General features: G+C 40.7%; 1 protein-coding gene across 4 annotated transcripts; it reads left to right on the top strand.

Moving 5' to 3' along the window:
- Window positions 1-991: 991 nt before the first annotated feature.
- On the top strand, window positions 992-11,278 carry RBM22 (RNA binding motif protein 22). 4 transcript variants are annotated; one of them, XM_036424641.2, is made up of 11 exons: window positions 992-1,150; window positions 1,583-1,636; window positions 2,800-2,829; window positions 3,434-3,566; window positions 4,980-5,080; window positions 5,186-5,358; window positions 6,176-6,376; window positions 7,538-7,702; window positions 8,609-8,697; window positions 8,873-9,004; window positions 10,209-10,427. In XM_036424641.2, the coding sequence occupies exons 1-11, from the start codon at window positions 1,097-1,099 to the stop codon at window positions 10,337-10,339; spliced, it is 1,263 nt and encodes a 420-aa protein (XP_036280534.1). In that variant the 5' UTR covers window positions 992-1,096; the 3' UTR covers window positions 10,340-10,427. The 4 variants fall into 4 exon arrangements, with proteins under 4 accessions (XP_036280534.1, XP_036280533.1, XP_045432721.1 ...); XM_036424640.1 differs by lacking the exon at window positions 8,609-8,697 and having other exon boundaries at window positions 10,209-11,278; XM_036424642.1 differs by lacking the exons at window positions 2,800-2,829; window positions 8,609-8,697 and adding an exon at window positions 2,890-2,993 and having other exon boundaries at window positions 1,062-1,150; window positions 10,209-11,278.
- Window positions 11,279-16,790: the final 5,512 nt, after the last annotated feature.

A 16,790-nucleotide genomic window follows, 5' to 3' on the forward strand; every position in this document is an offset into this window, starting at 1 on the left:
AATTTTTTAACCCACTTGGTATACCCATACAATGGAATTCTCAGAAATAATATTTTGGAAAAGGCAAAACTATACAGACAGAACATAGACCAGTGATTGCCACTGATAGTGTATGTGGGAAGTGGATTGATTTGGGCACAGGGGAATTCTTGAGGTGTAACTAGGCTATATTTGTGGTGAATGTATGTAAACATTTTCTAACTGTATAACTAGAAGGTAAACTTCTGTACAGAAATTATACTTTATTAATCTCATTTTAAAATTAGTTGGTAAGTCTTAGGTAGTTCGATGATAAGGATATGTAAAAAAATTATGAACATGGAACCAGAATGCTTGAAATTAGTAAAATACTGGCAGAGTGGTTATAAGTTGTCCCCTAACGATAAACAAATACCTGTATTGATCTTTAAGACACTTTTCATAAGTTGGAAAAAACAGTACTATTGTCTTTGGACTTGTGGCTTCACCACTTATTACAAGACCATGAGCAAGTTACTTCATTTCTCTCAACCTGTTTCCTTTCTTATACTAGTGAAAGAGGGACATCATACTTGCCCAGAGGGTAGTGGTTACCAGATAAAATACATGGCATCTAGTCAAATTTGGCTTTCAGATGAGTCATTTTTTGGGTATAAATGTCTGAAACACGTTTATAATAAAATATGGTTCTTTTGTTATCTGCAATTTAAATTTAGACGTTCTGTGTTGTTGCTTGCTGATTCTGGCAACCCTACAGGAGTGGTTGTGAGCATTAAATAAGACATGGGCTGGCAGAGCGCTTTAATCCCACCCCCTCATCCATTACTTGTTTCTTTATTCTTTCACTCAACTTATTAAATAAGTCAGATGTACTTGTGGTTCTTCATCCCCAGCAGGGACCCAGAGGGCGGCACCAGCGTTTAACACATCGGCACTACACACGCGAGAAGTATTTCCGGGAGGGTGACGTCAAGGCGTACAAGGCCCCGCCTCCAAGGGCGCACGAGACGCACACATAAGACGTCACAGGCCGGGAAGCAGCCGCGGGGCCTGACGGGATTGTGGCGGTCCTATCCTTCCAACTCGGAAGCAGAGGCTGCCTCCGGACGCTCTCAAGATGGCGACTTCTCTGGGTTCCAACACCTACAACAGGCAGAACTGGGAGGATGCGGTGAGTGTGCCCTGCAGGGGAGGACGGGAAGAGGCGGCGAGGCCGGGCCTCCCGCGGGCGGGACCGGCGTGGCTGCGGCGCCGCCGAGGGGACTCCCGGGAGGAGCCAGCACCGCGGCCTAGCTGGGCTGGAGCGGGAGGCCCGAGGGCGGCCCTGCTGAGGGCGTGGAGGGAGGGGGTTCAGCCAGGGTCCGAGACCAGCTTCGTTTGCATGCCTGCCTCCTCCACTCTTTCCGTGCTGGCCTCCTCTCGCCTCCTGCAGCGCCCCCTCCCGCGACCGGGCCCGCGCTAGACCTGGGGTTCCTGCCCTGCGATTCCCCGCCCCCGCTCCTCGTCCCTCCCCCACCCCCCATCTCCCCGTTACCCGCTAGTGTGGCTGACATGGCAGGGTCTTCGGAGCCTGGCCTTCAACCAGATTTCCCATTTTCACCAGGACTTCCCCATCCTGTGCCAGACGTGTCTTGGAGAAAACCCGTATATCCGAATGGTGAGTGATGGTGTGTGAAATGGGAATTATTTGTATTCTGTCAACGTGGTGGTACTTGCAAGCTGTCCGTGAACTGGTTCTCTCAGCCAGGCAGTAGTAAGATGCTCTCCTTTGCTAACTCAGGGTGTATGACAGTTTACAAAGGACTGTCATGCTTAATACTCTGTCGCTTTGAAGCTCAGACAGTTGTGTGATGTAGGAGTCATAATAATAGCTCCGGTTTGTTAGGCATTTACCTGGGAGATAGATCTGTTAACCCGGAACTGAGTTTTTCTCTTTTCATATAGCAAGTAATGAGTGGGGCTGGGATTTAAATTCATGTAGTCTCACTCCAGGAACCTCAGCAAGTTAGGAGAAACAGGACTAGAAGCTAGGTTTCCTTTTTCCTAAACAAATGCCTTTTGGCCACTGTCTGTCTCTTTAATGTCAGGTGTTCCCTGTCGTCACAAATAAGGGTTAGTTAACATTGAATAGTGATCGGAACTGTATAATTGTGATCAGTCTCAGGTGTGGATAGGTTGATTTGTGCAAGATGTTGAATAGCTTATGGCCGTGGTCGGCAAACTGCAGCTCGAGAGCCACATGCGGCTCTTTGGCCCCTTGAGTGTGGCTCTTCCAAAAAATACCACGGCCTGGGTGAATATTTTGAAGAAGTGGCATTAGAAGAAGTTTAAGATTAAAATATTTGGCTCTCAAAAGAAATTTCAATCATCGTACTGTTGATATTTGGCTCTGTTGACTAATGAGTTTGCCGACCACTGGCTTATGGGAAGGGAACGTTTACTATATGCAGGATATCAGCACAACCTATGCCAGTTACTTCTGACTAAACTGCAAAAAATGGATTGGCCATGGCTTCGTCCTTCCTGAGTCAGGAACTGTGGGAACAGTTAGGAAGTTTCGTTCTTGGGAGACAGTAGTGAACCTAAAAGTTGTGGCTGTTTAAAGACACATGCTACTTGGTGTTAGATCCATGATTCTTAAGAGATTAGAAATCATAGTAGGTGATTAGAATTTATATCTGTGCACACACACACCCCTCCCCTCCCCCTCCTTTAGGATGCCACACACATTGCTTGGGTTGTATTTGGGGAAGAAGCAGACATCTAGTTTTGTTTTGTTTTCTGGAACTCCAGTTCTTTTCTGTTTTTTTTCTATTTCAGACCAAAGAAAAGTATGGGAAGGAATGCAAAGTAAGTATGTCTGTTAAGAGTAATTATGTCATTTTATTTTCCTTTTTTCTACCGAACTAGCTTTCAACTTGCTGAACTTTGAGGTCTTCCAGTAAAAGTCAGTGCTACGCAACTTTCATGTATCATTTATATACTCATTGGCTGTTAACTGTTTAGTGTGTGAGGTAAGAAAATGAGCCCTTCAGTCCAGGGGTTCTTAACCTGGTGTCTGTGATGGGCTTTGAACCCCCTGAGGTTATATACCAAGTGCTGATTGTGCACATGAGAATTTTAGCTGCGGAGGAAGATCCCAGCTGTCATAAGATTCTCAAAGGAGTATATGACACTCCCCACTCACCCCAGAAGGATTAAGGGTTACATTATTAATGGGGTGGAGAGGACTGAAAATTCCTCTTTCTGTGCAATGTGAATTTTTTACTGGGGCAGGGGTGTTGTAAATATGATTGAAATATCAAATAGCATTTAGGCTAGATGATTGCTAAGGTTTCTTATAACCCTATATTTGGGGATCCTTTCTTTGAATCTCCCATTGTTAGTAAATCTCCTGGATTGATTGTCTAGGTCAGGACTATTCATACTCTGTGGCTCTTATTTTGTGTTAAAGATCTGTGCCAGGCCATTCACAGTGTTTCGCTGGTGCCCCGGAGTCCGCATGCGTTTCAAGAAGACTGAAGTGTGCCAAACCTGTAGTAAATTGAAGAATGTCTGTCAGACTTGCCTCTTGGATCTGGAGTATGGTATGTTTGCCCAGTAAATAAATCTGAAAGTATACAGGTGCCCTAGAGAACAAACCAGTCTTTTAGTCTCCCACGTCTACTTTACCTCTGGTTCTGACCTCAGTGTGGAATGTGTGCTGTGCTCTGCTTTTTCTTGTAAGAGGAGAACCATACTAGGCCATCCTAGTGAACTCCTGAACAACAGTTGGAACTTAAAGAAAAGTTGGGAATTAATTAGAACTAGCCTAAAACTCCCTCTTGTGCATCCATGTAGGTAAGGGGAGGTAAAGGCCTTGTTCCTATGGTAGGTAATTTCTTTGCTTTGGCCTTCTTTCTAGATCCAAAGCTTTTTCCCACAGTTCCTACCAGAAGTTCATGGGCTAATCTTGCTTTAGGTTTTTGCCTCAACTGTATTGTTGGGATTGATAAACTGCCACTGTTTCAGAGTAAATGCTTTTTTTTTTTCTTAACTGAAAGTGACTTTTTATTTATGAGAAAATACTTTTTTCAACAAGAGTTTCTGCTATATAGTAAAAGGAAAATATGAGTTTATTTTAAATTCAGAAAGCTACTCTGCTCAGTACTGGTCACATATTATTTTTAAATATTTTTATTAATTTCAGAAAGGAAGGGAGAGGGAGAGAGAGTGAAACATCGATGATGAGACAGAATTATTGTTTGGCTGCCTCCTGCACACTCCCTACTGGGGATTGATCTCACAGCCTGGGCATGTGCTCTTGACTGGATCTGGGACCCTTTAATCTGCAGGCTGACACTATCTACTGAGCCAAACCAACTAGGGCCCTGGTCACCTATTTATATGTTTTTTAAGGAGGGGTTCTGGTTCTATAATACAGTGACCCATTATATGACCATGACTATCCAGACAATCTGTAAGACTAACCTAAAATGAACCACTTTTTACATTTATTTAAAATATGTTTTTATTGTTTTGGGGTTTTTTTTGAGAGTGAGAAAGGAAGGGAGAGAGAAGGAAACATCGAAGAGAGAGAACATTTATCAGCGGCCTCCTGCACGCCCCCTATTGAGGATCGAGCCTGCATTGAACCCATGATCTCTTAGCTCCTGGGTTTGACACTCTTTGTACCTGGGGCGATGCTTATTTGACATAAATTGTGATATAATGAAAGCTAGATACATTATTAATTTACAGGTCAAGTCTGACTATACCCAAAATTTGTTCATCTAAAAGATTTTCTAAAACATTTGTTCAGAATCATGATAGCTCAGGAATTAGGACAATTTCTTAGACTGCTCTATAGCAATATTTGCCTGATAGTGCTAAAGATTTTCAGTAAAAATATAGTAAAGCCTCTGGTACTAGATAAAGTAGAGAAAGGATGATATTGTATTCTGTGTGTATATTCAGTAATGTTTTAAAATATGCCTGTTTTTCCTCCTTTTCTTTACCAGGCCTGCCCATCCAAGTTCGTGATGCAGGGTTGTCTTTTAAGGATGACATGCCAAAATCAGATGTCAACAAAGAGTACTACACACAGAATATGGAGAGGGAGGTATGCTGCCACTTCTTGATGTAGTCTTATATTTGGTAAAAGAATCCTAGTGGATTAACACAGTTTATATAATTTATCTTTTGAATTTGTCATCCCTGTGTGTAGATTTCTAACTCTGATGGAACACGGCCAGTTGGCATGCTGGGGAAAGCCACATCCACCAGTGACATGCTGCTCAAACTGGCTCGGACCACACCCTACTACAAAAGGAATCGACCCCACATTTGCTCCTTCTGGGTGAAAGGAGAGTGCAAGAGAGGAGAGGAATGTCCATATAGGTAAGAGCAGAAGTGCATTTTCAGTATTTGCTTTCAGATGATTAGTCATCTAAGAAGTGGGAGGTGCTAGTTTAAACAATTTCTGATTTAAAATCTGAAGGTATATACAACTAGTGTGGTATATCTCATATCTTAAGACTTAAATTTAGGAAAGCTTGATTAATTGTTTTTATGTATAATGGAGCTTTTACTTATAGCTGAGCCTTGGGAAGCTAAATTGCTGTGCTGTATATAACACATTTGTTTACCCTGAGATGTAAGTCTTCCTATTATGGTATCACTGGCTTGAATCTCAGTGGGTCGATGAGGTCATATTAAGGACAGGCATCTAAGGGTGTGTGAGTATGTTTCCGTCAAGACTACTAAGCATCTGGATTAGGAGCTCTTAACTTGGGGTTGGTTAACCCCATTCTCATGAAAAAAATTATTCTGTTTTCTAGGCCTGGGTCCATAGCTTTAATCAGACTCTGAGTGGAATGCAAGACCTCAAATATGTTAAGAACCATTGACCTTGAGAGGGATAACAATGTTTTGGTTACCCTTTTTTGGGGAGTGGATTGTGCCAAAAGTATTTCTAAGGACGCTCTGTCACCCTGGATGGTCATTTCAATGGATTTTAGGAGGCTGGCAAGACCTTGTAATACAGTAAATCACTTGATATCAGCTTTATGTCAATAATTTTGTTTTTGTATGACCAGGGTTTTAGCTTAATATTTATTTCCGGGTATATTTTTGGCACTTGTGTAGTACTGTTGGGTGATATCTATAAATTGTTTCTTTTGTTTCATCTTTATGCATTGTTCTTTCTTGAACGTAGACATGAGAAGCCTACAGATCCAGATGACCCCCTTGCTGATCAGAACATTAAAGACCGATATTATGGAATCAATGACCCTGTGGCAGATAAGCTTCTAAAGCGGGCTTCAACAATGCCTCGTTTGGACCCGCCAGAGGACAAGACTATCACCACACTCTATGTTGGTGGTCTGGGCGATACCATTACTGAGACAGATCTAAGGTTTGTGGATATAATTTTATGAGCTCTTTTTGCTTTTAACTGTCTTAGAATAACTTGTGTGGGGCAATAACAGGCAAGTCTGACCTTTTAAAAATACATTTTTCTTTATTTTATAGTCAGTAAATATGTTGACTAGAATTTTTATAAAATTGTTCTTTATGATGCTGGAGTAGTAATGTTCAACAACAGTGCTTAGGCCATCCTTGCATGTGGTGATAATCACAGGAGATTCTATTTGGCTTATAGAATAAGAGTTTTTAGAATAGGGCACACAGTCAAATAGGCTTACTTATGTAGGGGAAGGAAAGTTTTGCCATTTTAAGATTCTTATGGTTTAAATTGTCTTTTTAAAGAAATAGCATTTGGTAAATTTGTATGATTCTTGGCTTGTATTTTGGTCAGCTAAATGAGGCATCTGGGCAGAAAGTGGAAATACCTCTCGAAAAGAGATAAAATGGAGCTCTGGCCGGTTGGGCTCACTGGATAGAGTGTTGTCCTGGGGACTAACGGGTCCCAGATTCAGTTCTGGTCAAGGGCATGTACCTTGGTTGCGGGCACATCCCCAGTAGCGGGTGTGCAGGAGGCAGCTGATTGATGCTTCTCTCATTAATGTTTTTGGCTCTCTATCCCTCTCCCTTCCTCTCTGTAAAAAAATCAATAAAATATATTTTTTTAAAAGAGAGATAAAGTGGAGAAGAAACTCCTATAATATAAGCTACCTTGGTAGCCTGTCTCAACCACACCCTAAGTGAGCTAGACAGTCCCCAGAGGGTGGCAGACTTCTCTTTCTCTTCCTGTTTTACGATCTTTAAAAAAATTTCTTTAAGCATATTTGGCTCGTGGGTCCTGGAGGCTATAGTTGGCTATCCCCTTATCTACGGTTTAAGGCTACAGGGTTTAGGGTCCTTAAGGAGCTTGGGCCCCCTTTCCTTCTGGGGAAGACTCTGAGATGTTGGATAAACTTTTTATTTGTTATTTTTCTTTTCCTTTCAATACACAGCGTCATAGTAGGTAAGGTATTGGGAAAACTACCTGCAGGTAGTTAGGGAGATAACCATGGGGCCATGTACCTTGTGGTGAGTCAGTAGAAGAGTGAATTATCTGCTGTCACCCTCCTGGGAACTTGTGTGTTATCATTTTCCTCTGCCTGTATCCCTTCAGAAATCACTTCTACCAGTTTGGAGAGATTCGGACGATCACCGTGGTGCAGAGACAGCAATGTGCTTTCATCCAGTTTGCCACAAGGCAGGCTGCCGAAGTGGCTGCGGAGAAGTCCTTTAATAAGCTAATTGTCAATGGCCGTCGACTTAATGTGAAATGGGGAAGGTGAGGATAAACTATTTTAAAATAATTTTGAGATTTTCAAGAAAACTTTTATTACCTGGGGCTAGTGAGCTTTTGGTGAATAGGTCAAAAAGAATTTTTCATTGTTTAACATTCATTCTTATGGTTGTTCAAAGTATCCTGTTTTGGACTTTTATTCTGGGTTTTGGTGTAATCTTTGAGGGTTCGTGTATTTTGTGACCAGTTACAATAGACCAAGAATAATGTCAGGGCCTGAAGGTGGATTTGAGAGTATGAAAATGAATTAGACCCAGGTTCTGTCCTCTAGAGGCTGGCTGTCCAGTGGGGAAGAATAACTAATTTAGGTTTGAAAGTGATGAAATGTGCTGAAAGCTCAAAGGGGAACATGTTTGCTGGAGCCCCGGAGAAGATTGCTAGTAGCAGCAGCGACCCTTATGGAGTGCTTCCCGGGTGCTAATTAGGCAGTGTACTAAACTTACATAGATTGCCTCTTCCAGTTCTTACAATAGTTCCAGCAAGCTTTGAACTCAGGTCTTTCTGGCTTCAAAACATTTGGTCATGCCAAGCTGGCATGGCTCAGTGCTTGAGCATCAACCTATATGAACCAGGAGGTCATGGTTTGATTCCGGTCAAGGCACATGCCCAGGTTGAGGACTCAATCCCCAGTGTAGGACATATTGGAGGCAGCTGATTAATGATTCTCATCACTGATGTTTCTATCTCTCCCTCTCCCTTTTTCTCTAAAATCAATAAAAATATATTTTAGAAAAAACTAAAATTAAAACCCTTTGATCTTATCCACTCTGCACTGTGGCACTTAAGGGGGAAAAAGTGAGGCAAGGAGTGAAGAAACTTGGTTTGCCTAGGAAGCATGAGAAGCAGAGGTGGAGAGAAGGGATACAGTGCTGATGTGTGTGTCTGTCTCAGGTCCCAAGCAGCCCGAGGAAAAGAAAAAGAGAAAGACGGAACCACAGACTCTGGCATCAAGCTGGAGCCCGTCCCAGGCCTGCCAGGAGGTGAGTGCAGGCTTTCTCGGCTACAGATGCTCTGATGATCCCTGAGTGTGAGACCAGGTCCCTGACTCTGGCAACAGCTCTGTCTCCTCTCAGGAACTCCCAGATTTAAAGGCGGTGGAAACAACATCGCACAGTTGTCTTCCCTTCTAACTGTTGGCTCTTTTCTCTCCTCCAGCTCTTCCCCCTCCTCCTGCAGCAGAGGAAGAAGCCTCTGCCAACTACTTCAACCTGCCCCCCAGTGGCCCTCCAGCTGTGGTGAACATCGCCCTGCCACCACCGCCTGGAATTGCCCCACCCCCACCTCCAGGTACCTCTACCTTCCTTCTTAGCCCCCAAAAGTTCCTTTGAAAGTCATGTCTATTGATCTAAATCCTTCCTTTGAGTTTGCCCCATAGAATCCTCAAGTAAATCTGATTTGTTAGGATTCCTGGTGTTTTTTTTTTCCTGGCCTGCTGAGGAGGGGAAAGTCACCAGTTTTCTAAAGATCTGAGTATATTTAAAATCAGAATGGGAGTTAATAGGTTACAGTGACATATGGCCAGTTTGTTTCCTGTTCTGAGGTAATCCTGATGCCTAAGCACCATTGCTTAGAGTGCAGGCGGTGGACGTTCAGCAGTTCACAAAGTGTTGTTTTCTGTCTACAACAAAGATAAGGAGCTTGTGCCAGAATGTAAATGAAAGTCGTGATACAAAGAATTATAAGACAAACTAAACAGTGTGCTTGGTTGTGTAATTATTGTAGTTACACTCGGCTCACAGTCTTTACCCAGTTGGTGGCCAGCAGTACACAGTTGAAGGATTGGCACTTTGTTAGTGTGCTCTAGGAAATGTCAGTGACAGCCCAGCTGGTGTGGCCCAGTGGTTAAGTCGACCTATGAACCAGAAGGTCACATTCCTGGTCAGGGCACATGCCTGAGTTGCGAGTTTGATCCTCAGTGTGGGGCATGCAGGAAGCAGTCCATCAGTGATTCTTATCATGGGTTTTTCTATCGCTCTCTTCCTCTCCCTTGCTGAAATCAATAAAGTACATTTTTTAAATGTCAGTGACAGTGTGAACAGTGTAAGTCACAGGTGGCCAGTGCTCCTGTGGCAGTTTCCATACTCTCTGAAGAAAGTCCTGGTTTAGAACACCCTCCATTCTAATATAAATCATTGAGGTTAATGATGACAGGGTCTTCCATCATCCTGATTTCTTCTTCACCTCCCAGATGCTGATGGAATCCTGCTTGGCAGGATCGGCATGTTCAACAGCTCGTAGGGGCTTAGATGACATATTATCAGATATTTTGAGCCCTGTGGAATTTTCCGTTAACCTGGACTGAAAGGAATGGATTCTCAAACCGAGGAAGTAATACAGGGAGACATTCCCAAGCAAGTCCTATGGACTGACATTTTCTGAAGCTCCTTGTCATTTGGTTTATGTGCAAGTGGTGTTGACCTTAGAAAGATGCAGAGGTTTAAAAGGTTGTCAGGGAACTGCAAGACTAACACATGTGTTCTTCCATCTGCAGGTTTTGGGCCACATATGTTCCACCCAATGGGACCACCACCTCCTTTCATGAGGGCTCCAGGACCAATCCACTATCCTTCTCAGGATCCTCAGAGAATGGGAGCTCATGCTGGGAAACACAGCAGCCCCTAGCACATTATCACCATTCTGGGGCTCTACAGGAGACAGGGCGCTTAAAAATCCCAGTAAACGAATCTTGGAATAAATATATTTTTTCTTCCTTTGTAGTTTCCATAGTAGCTGAATGTGTTCAGATGTGGGCAGTCAGAAAACAATAGCCATGCTTTGATTGATGGACCTCAAATAAGCTGCCATTGACACATCTGATTACTACTATAAGGTTACTAATAAAACTTAATGCCTGCTCCCCTTCTATGGGGAGCAAGCAAAGGCGTGAATTGGAATATGCAATGGAGTTACCATCCCAATTATATGTTTATTTTGTATTAATATTTTGGAGGGGGGGTGCATTAACCTACGGAAAGAATCTTTTGACCATTTTTATGTCCATTAGGTATTTTCCTTTTTATCATCTAAAAAGAGATTACTAGTACTAATCATTGTAGTGGCGTAAGTGTGATTTAACACTTGTGAAGTCACACCCTCAGAAAGACAAGTGGAATCCAGCAGGCAGCTCTGCCCAGGTCTCTTCTTAACCTCTCCTTCCCTCATTGATTACTAAAGGAATCTGGCTAATAGTTTTACTTCTCTATGCTACCAAGAGAGACAAATAAAAACTACTTTGCATTCCTTTTGGATGGAAACAAATGTCAAGAAGCTGTGTATCATTGAAGAAACCTGGTGTCTGGGATGAAATTATTTTAAAGAACTTCCTGTAAAACACTTAGACTGAAACGAAAAGCTTTGGAGTGTGTTTGAATGGAAGACTTGTGACCTCAGCTGGAACTTTGATCTTCAGCATTCACTCCGTGTGTCTCATTTTAATTCCCCGCTCTGGGCAGGGAATTCTGTTTGGTCTTAGAATGTTTGGATACAATCGAATTGTAGATGGTAAAACATAATTTGATGTTGTGTTTGTTTTTAAAAAAATTAAAACGGGTCTGTTTTCCAGATGTCATAGGCTTATTTCTATATTTCTGTTTATCCTTTGGTAGATGAACTGAGGTTAATGGAAGTTAAGCTATATATAAAAGTAAATTTTTGCTTTAGACTTGATAAAAAGGCTCACAGCCAGCAGGTGGTTGATAAATGGTAACTTTAAAAAATCATTCTCATATTATACAAGTACTTGAAAAAGAGATGCAAATTTATCTACAAATCCCTTTTTCCTGAAGACAAAATTCCATGTCACTTCTATGTAAAATATGTATTTATGGGATGGACATACTCTATATAACAAACACCATTTTATAGCTTCACTGAAGAAATTTTGTTTTCCTCCAGAGGGTTTAAAAAAAAAAGATATGAAAGTTAGAAACATTTCAAAAATTTGATTTTATTTCTAGTAATATAGGGTATTTCAAGTATTTTGACACCATTTTGGGTAGGATTTTGGTTTTATTTGTGGGAGGTTTTTTTGTCTACTCTGAACATATAGAAGATTTTAACAATTTTGTGAATAAGATGAATCATGTAGTGTTTTAAAAATTGCCAAATTTGATACATATACATATATATATATATATATATGCATAAGTAAATGTATGACTATCCAATTATCTATTGCCTTTTTGAGAAGGAAGAGATTCTAAATTTTATGCACTGTCTGGCAATGGATATATACTTTTTTTTTTTTTTTTTTTTTTTTTTTTTTTTTTAAGGAAGAACCTGCTCTTGGTGCTACCTCAGGCAGGAGCCAGGTTTTAGTCTTTTTTCTTTTTTTTCTTTTTTAATATATATTTTATTTTTATTGATTTTTTTTTTTTTTTTTTTTTTTTTTTTTTTTTTTTTTACAGAGAGGAAGAGAGAGGGATAGAGAGTTAGAAACAACGATGAGAGAGAAACATCAATCAGCTGCCTCTTGCACACCCACTACTGGGGATGTGCCCACAACCAAGGTACATGCCCTTGACCGGAATCGAACCTGGGACCTTTCAGTCCGCAGGCCGACGCTCTATCCACTGAGCCAAACCGGTTCCGGCGATATATACATGTTTTTTGAAAAAAGTCTGTGTAAATTGAAGTGTAGAATAGATGCTCAATAGTGTTTCTTAAGTCAGTCAGAAGTATGAGCTATTAGATTTTGGCAAAAATAGGTGCTTACCAAACTCCATTTCTTTCTCTTCTAGGGCACACTGCTGGGGGTACAATGGTGAGAATTAACCTTTGCCATTCCCAGACCTGGTCTATGACATCTCACATGACCCTATGAGCTCCCCCCCCCCCCCCCCCCCCCCCCCAATCTGCAGGACCATTTCTGGAAGGTGGCAGTCACACAGCGAAGGGTGTAGGTTCCCCTGTCACTGCCTTGAGGAGAGCACTGTTACCTGAGGATTCTGTTGTAGTAAGCCATTGAGACCTGGAGATTTTTCTGTTAAAGCAGCTGGTGTTATTCTACTGAGATGTAGTCAAACCTGATCATAAAAAATTTTTAAAAAGACAAAACCATTTTGTTTATACTAAGTAATGGTTGAAACAGATTCTGGAGCCAGATTACCTGATTTCAAATCCTCATTTCAGCGCCTAGATGTGTGACCTTGGTCATCTCTGTCGAATCAATGTCTCACCTAACCCTTTTCACTTCCTGTATTTTGTGCTGCTTCCCTCATGGAGAAGACACAGAAGGAATAGCATCATGACAACTGAAGTGACTGCCCATGGGGCAAAGTGTGATGTGACAGATTTTTGGAAGGCAATTTATAGTCAGACATTGAACCTGAAATAGAGGTGAAAGAGGAGGGGGTCTAAAGTGACCCCTGTCCCCAGGTCTCTGGCTTGATCACTTGGTTAAGGTGGTGTCTTAGAGGTTTCTTGGTAAAGGTCATATTTTCCCTTCTGATGCTCTATTTGGAAACCACAAGCCCAGTCTATTGTATAATCAGTAGGATGGGAATTACGACCCCCCTCCTGTATTATTTGGAAGTCTAAAGAAGTAAGGCTTGTCCCTTTCCCCCCATTTATTGAGTCATATCCCTATGAATTCATGGATATTTATTCTCAGGTATAATCCTATTCTGTGAGTTGCCTTTTCGCTCTCTGGACAGTGTCCTTCGATACACAAAAGTTTTTAATTTTGTGTGTTCATTTTTTAAAAACGTTTCATAGGTAATTGAAAATAAGTATTCTCTAATTTGCTGGTACAGGAGTCAACATTTTTATTTTGTTCAAATTTTCTATATCTTTACTCATCTGTTTGATAACTGGTCAATAACTTAAAAACTATTATATCTTCCACTATGAATATAGGTTTATCATTATGTAAAGATCCTATCACAATTCTTTCTGTGAGAAATTCTTACTTTGCTAGTATATGGCTAGAACATATTTTTTTAAAATTTATTTTTCAAGTATAGTTAATATATATTAGTTTCAGGTATACAACATAGTAACTAGATCACCTCGTAAGCTGATTATCATCTGGCACAATACATAGTTATTACAATATTATTGAGTATATTCCTTATGCTGTACTTTATGTCCCCATGATTATTTTTATAACGGCAATTTGTAGTTCTTAGTCCCTTTTACCTTTTGCCCATCCACCTAATCCTCTTCCTATTTGGTTAACATCAGTATTTTCCTCTAGCTAGGAGTTTGTTTTGTTTGTCCATTTTTTTTTTTATAGATTCTACACATAACGTGAAATCATCTGGTATTTGTCTTTCTCTGTCTAACTTATTTCACTTAGCATAATACCTTTTGGGTCGGTCCACCCATCTTGTTGCAAATGGCAAGATTTCATTCTTTTTTTATGGCTGAATAATATTCTGTTTTATATATATGCACCACCTCTTTATTCACTTCTTTTTTTTAATATATTTTATTGATTTTTCACAGAGAGGAAGAGAGAGGGATAGAGAGTTAGAAACATCGATGAAAGAGAGTCATCGATCAGCTGCCTCTTGCACACCCCCAACCGGGGATGTGCCCGCAACCAAGGTACATGCCCTTGACTAGAATGGAACCCGGGACCCTTCAGTCCGCAGGCCAACGCTCTACCACTGAGCCAAACCGGATTTGGCTCTTTATTCACTTCTTTATTGATGGACACTTATTGACTATTGTAAATAATGCTACAGTGAACATAAGGGTGCATATATCTCTTTGAATTTGTGTTTTGGATTTCTTCCAAGAAGTGGAATTGCTGGGTTAAAAGGTAGTTCTATTTTTAATTGAGCCTCCATACTGCTTTCCATAGTGTCTGCACCATTTTATAATTTCACTAACAGTGTACTATTAGAGTAGAACACATTTCTTTTTTAAAAAAAAAATACATCTTTATTGATTTCAGAAAGAGGGAGAGATAAAAACATCATTGATGAGAGAGAATGATTGGTAAGCCACTTCCTGCATGCTTCCCACTGGGGATGGAGTCCTCAACCCAGGCACCTGTCCTGACTGGGAATAGAACCGGGAACTGGTACATAGGTCAGTGCTCATCCACTGGGCACAACTGGCCGGCTGGAACACATTTCTTTGGGATGGTATGTGACTGGTTTATCCTTTTCCATTTCTTTATTTTATTTCTGTGTTATGTTTTTAGGAGTGCTGTTTATGAACAACATGGAGCTGGAATTACCTATTATCTGATCGGTGAATCTGTCTTGAAACTGGTGAGTCCTATCCGTCATATATGATAACCAATGTGGTCGAATGTATTTATATCACTTTATTTATTTGTCTTTGCTTCTTTTGCATCCTTTTGCTGTCTGTGGAATTGATTTCTCTGCTTAATGTTGATTCTTAAATTCTATGCTTGCTTTCTGGATCCTTTCCAAAACAATGTTTTTTGGGTTGTTTTTTTTTTTAGTTCTTGCAGTATTTATTTGTCTGAAAATTTATGTGGCTCTCACTTAAAGATTTTTTTTTTTCCATTCTTCTAAGTGTTTTCTTTTGTAGGTAATCTAACTTTTTTGTCTGGGTGCCTTTCACATTTCTCTGTGACTTTGGAGTTGTATAATTTTAGTACAGTGTTTCTGAAGTATGGATTTAATTTATCCTTTGGACAGGGTAAGGGCTATGTGAGTTTATGTGTTTCATTAAGTCTGAGAAACCTTCAGTCATTTGTACAATCCTTCTGGAACTCCTGGTAGTAGTGCTGGGCATTTTAATTTTACTTTCCATGTCTTTCAACTTTTCTCTCATGTTTTCCATTTCTTTACTTCTCTATGATACATTATGGGCACTTTTATTTTTTAAAATCTTTATTGAAAGTATTACATATGTTCCCCTTCCCCCCATCGACCCCATCTATCCCACTTTGCCCCACGCATTCACCACCCTATTGACTGTGTCCATGGGATATGCATATTTGCATATAGGTTCAGATGTATCATTGCCAATTAAATTCTGTCATACCGTGGACTCCCTTTTTGTTTTGTTGGTTTCTTTTGCTGTGCAAAAGCTTTTTATTTTGATGTAGTCCCATTTGTTTATTTTCTCCTTAGTTTCCTTTGCCCTAGGAGATATACCTGGTATCCATAAAAATATTGCTACAAGAGATGCCTGATATTTTGTTGTTTATGGTTTCTTCTGGGATTTTTATGGTTTCACAACTTACATTTAAGTCTTTTATCCATTTTGAATTTATTTTTATGTATAGTGTTAATTGGTCTAGTTAAAAATTTTTTTTTTGCATATATCTGTCCAATTTTCCTACACCATTTATTGAAGAGACTGCCTTGACTCCACTGTATTATATATTCTTGCCTCCTTTGTCAAATATTAATTAAGCTTAATGCCTTGGGCCGATTTCTGGGGTCTCTTTCTGGGGGGAGCTGGCCTAAGCTGGCAGGTGGACAACCCTCTCGCAATCTGGGACTCCTTGTTCCTTACCGCCTGCTTGATGCTCCTTAGAGCTGCTGCAGAGGCTGGAGCAGCCGCCGCTGGGCTCACCAGCTGTTTGCACGGCTTCTGGCTGAGCGGTGCTTCCCCTGTGGGAGTGCACTGACCACCAGGAGGCAGCTCCTGCATTGAGCATCTGCCCCTTGGTGGTCAGTGCACATCATAGTGACCAGTCCTTCTGATTGTTCTGCCATAAGGGTGGCTTAGGTTTTTATTATATAGACTTTTATTATATAGACAAAATCTGTGCAAGGGGCTCGGCCCTCTCCCGTTGTGGCAGCTACCTCTGCCTCAGTGCTTTGTCCAGAAGGATGTCTAGAAGGACATCAATCTAATTAGCATATTATGCTTTTATTATAATAGATAATAAAAGCATATTATGGTGGCTTTATAGTAAAACTTGATTATCAGGTGTTGTGATTCCTCCAACTTTGTTCTTTCTCAAGATTGTTGCAGCTATTCGGGATCTTTTTTGGTTCCATATAAATTTTTGGAGCATTTGTTCTAGATCTGTGAGATATGTTATGGGTATTTTAATAGGGATTGCATAGAATCTGTAGATTGCCTTGGGTAGTATGGACACTTTAATGATGTTAATTCTAACAATCTATGAACACCA

The sequence above is a fragment of the Pipistrellus kuhlii genome, unplaced genomic scaffold, assembly GCF_014108245.1.
Source record: "Pipistrellus kuhlii isolate mPipKuh1 unplaced genomic scaffold, mPipKuh1.p scaffold_m20_p_8, whole genome shotgun sequence".
Lineage (NCBI taxonomy): Eukaryota > Metazoa > Chordata > Mammalia > Chiroptera > Vespertilionidae > Pipistrellus > Pipistrellus kuhlii.

Bases quoted from the DNA above. Each gene is read 5' to 3' on its own strand.
- RBM22 (XM_036424640.1), top strand. From the start codon at position 1,097: ATGGCGACTTCTCTGGGTTCCAACACCTACAACAGGCAGAACTGGGAG. The intron at 1,637-2,799 runs GTGAGTGATGGT...TTTCTATTTCAG, and splicing joins AAAACCCGTATATCCGAATG to ACCAAAGAAAAGTATGGGAA. The intron at 2,830-3,433 runs GTAAGTATGTCT...TTTGTGTTAAAG, and splicing joins AGTATGGGAAGGAATGCAAA to ATCTGTGCCAGGCCATTCAC.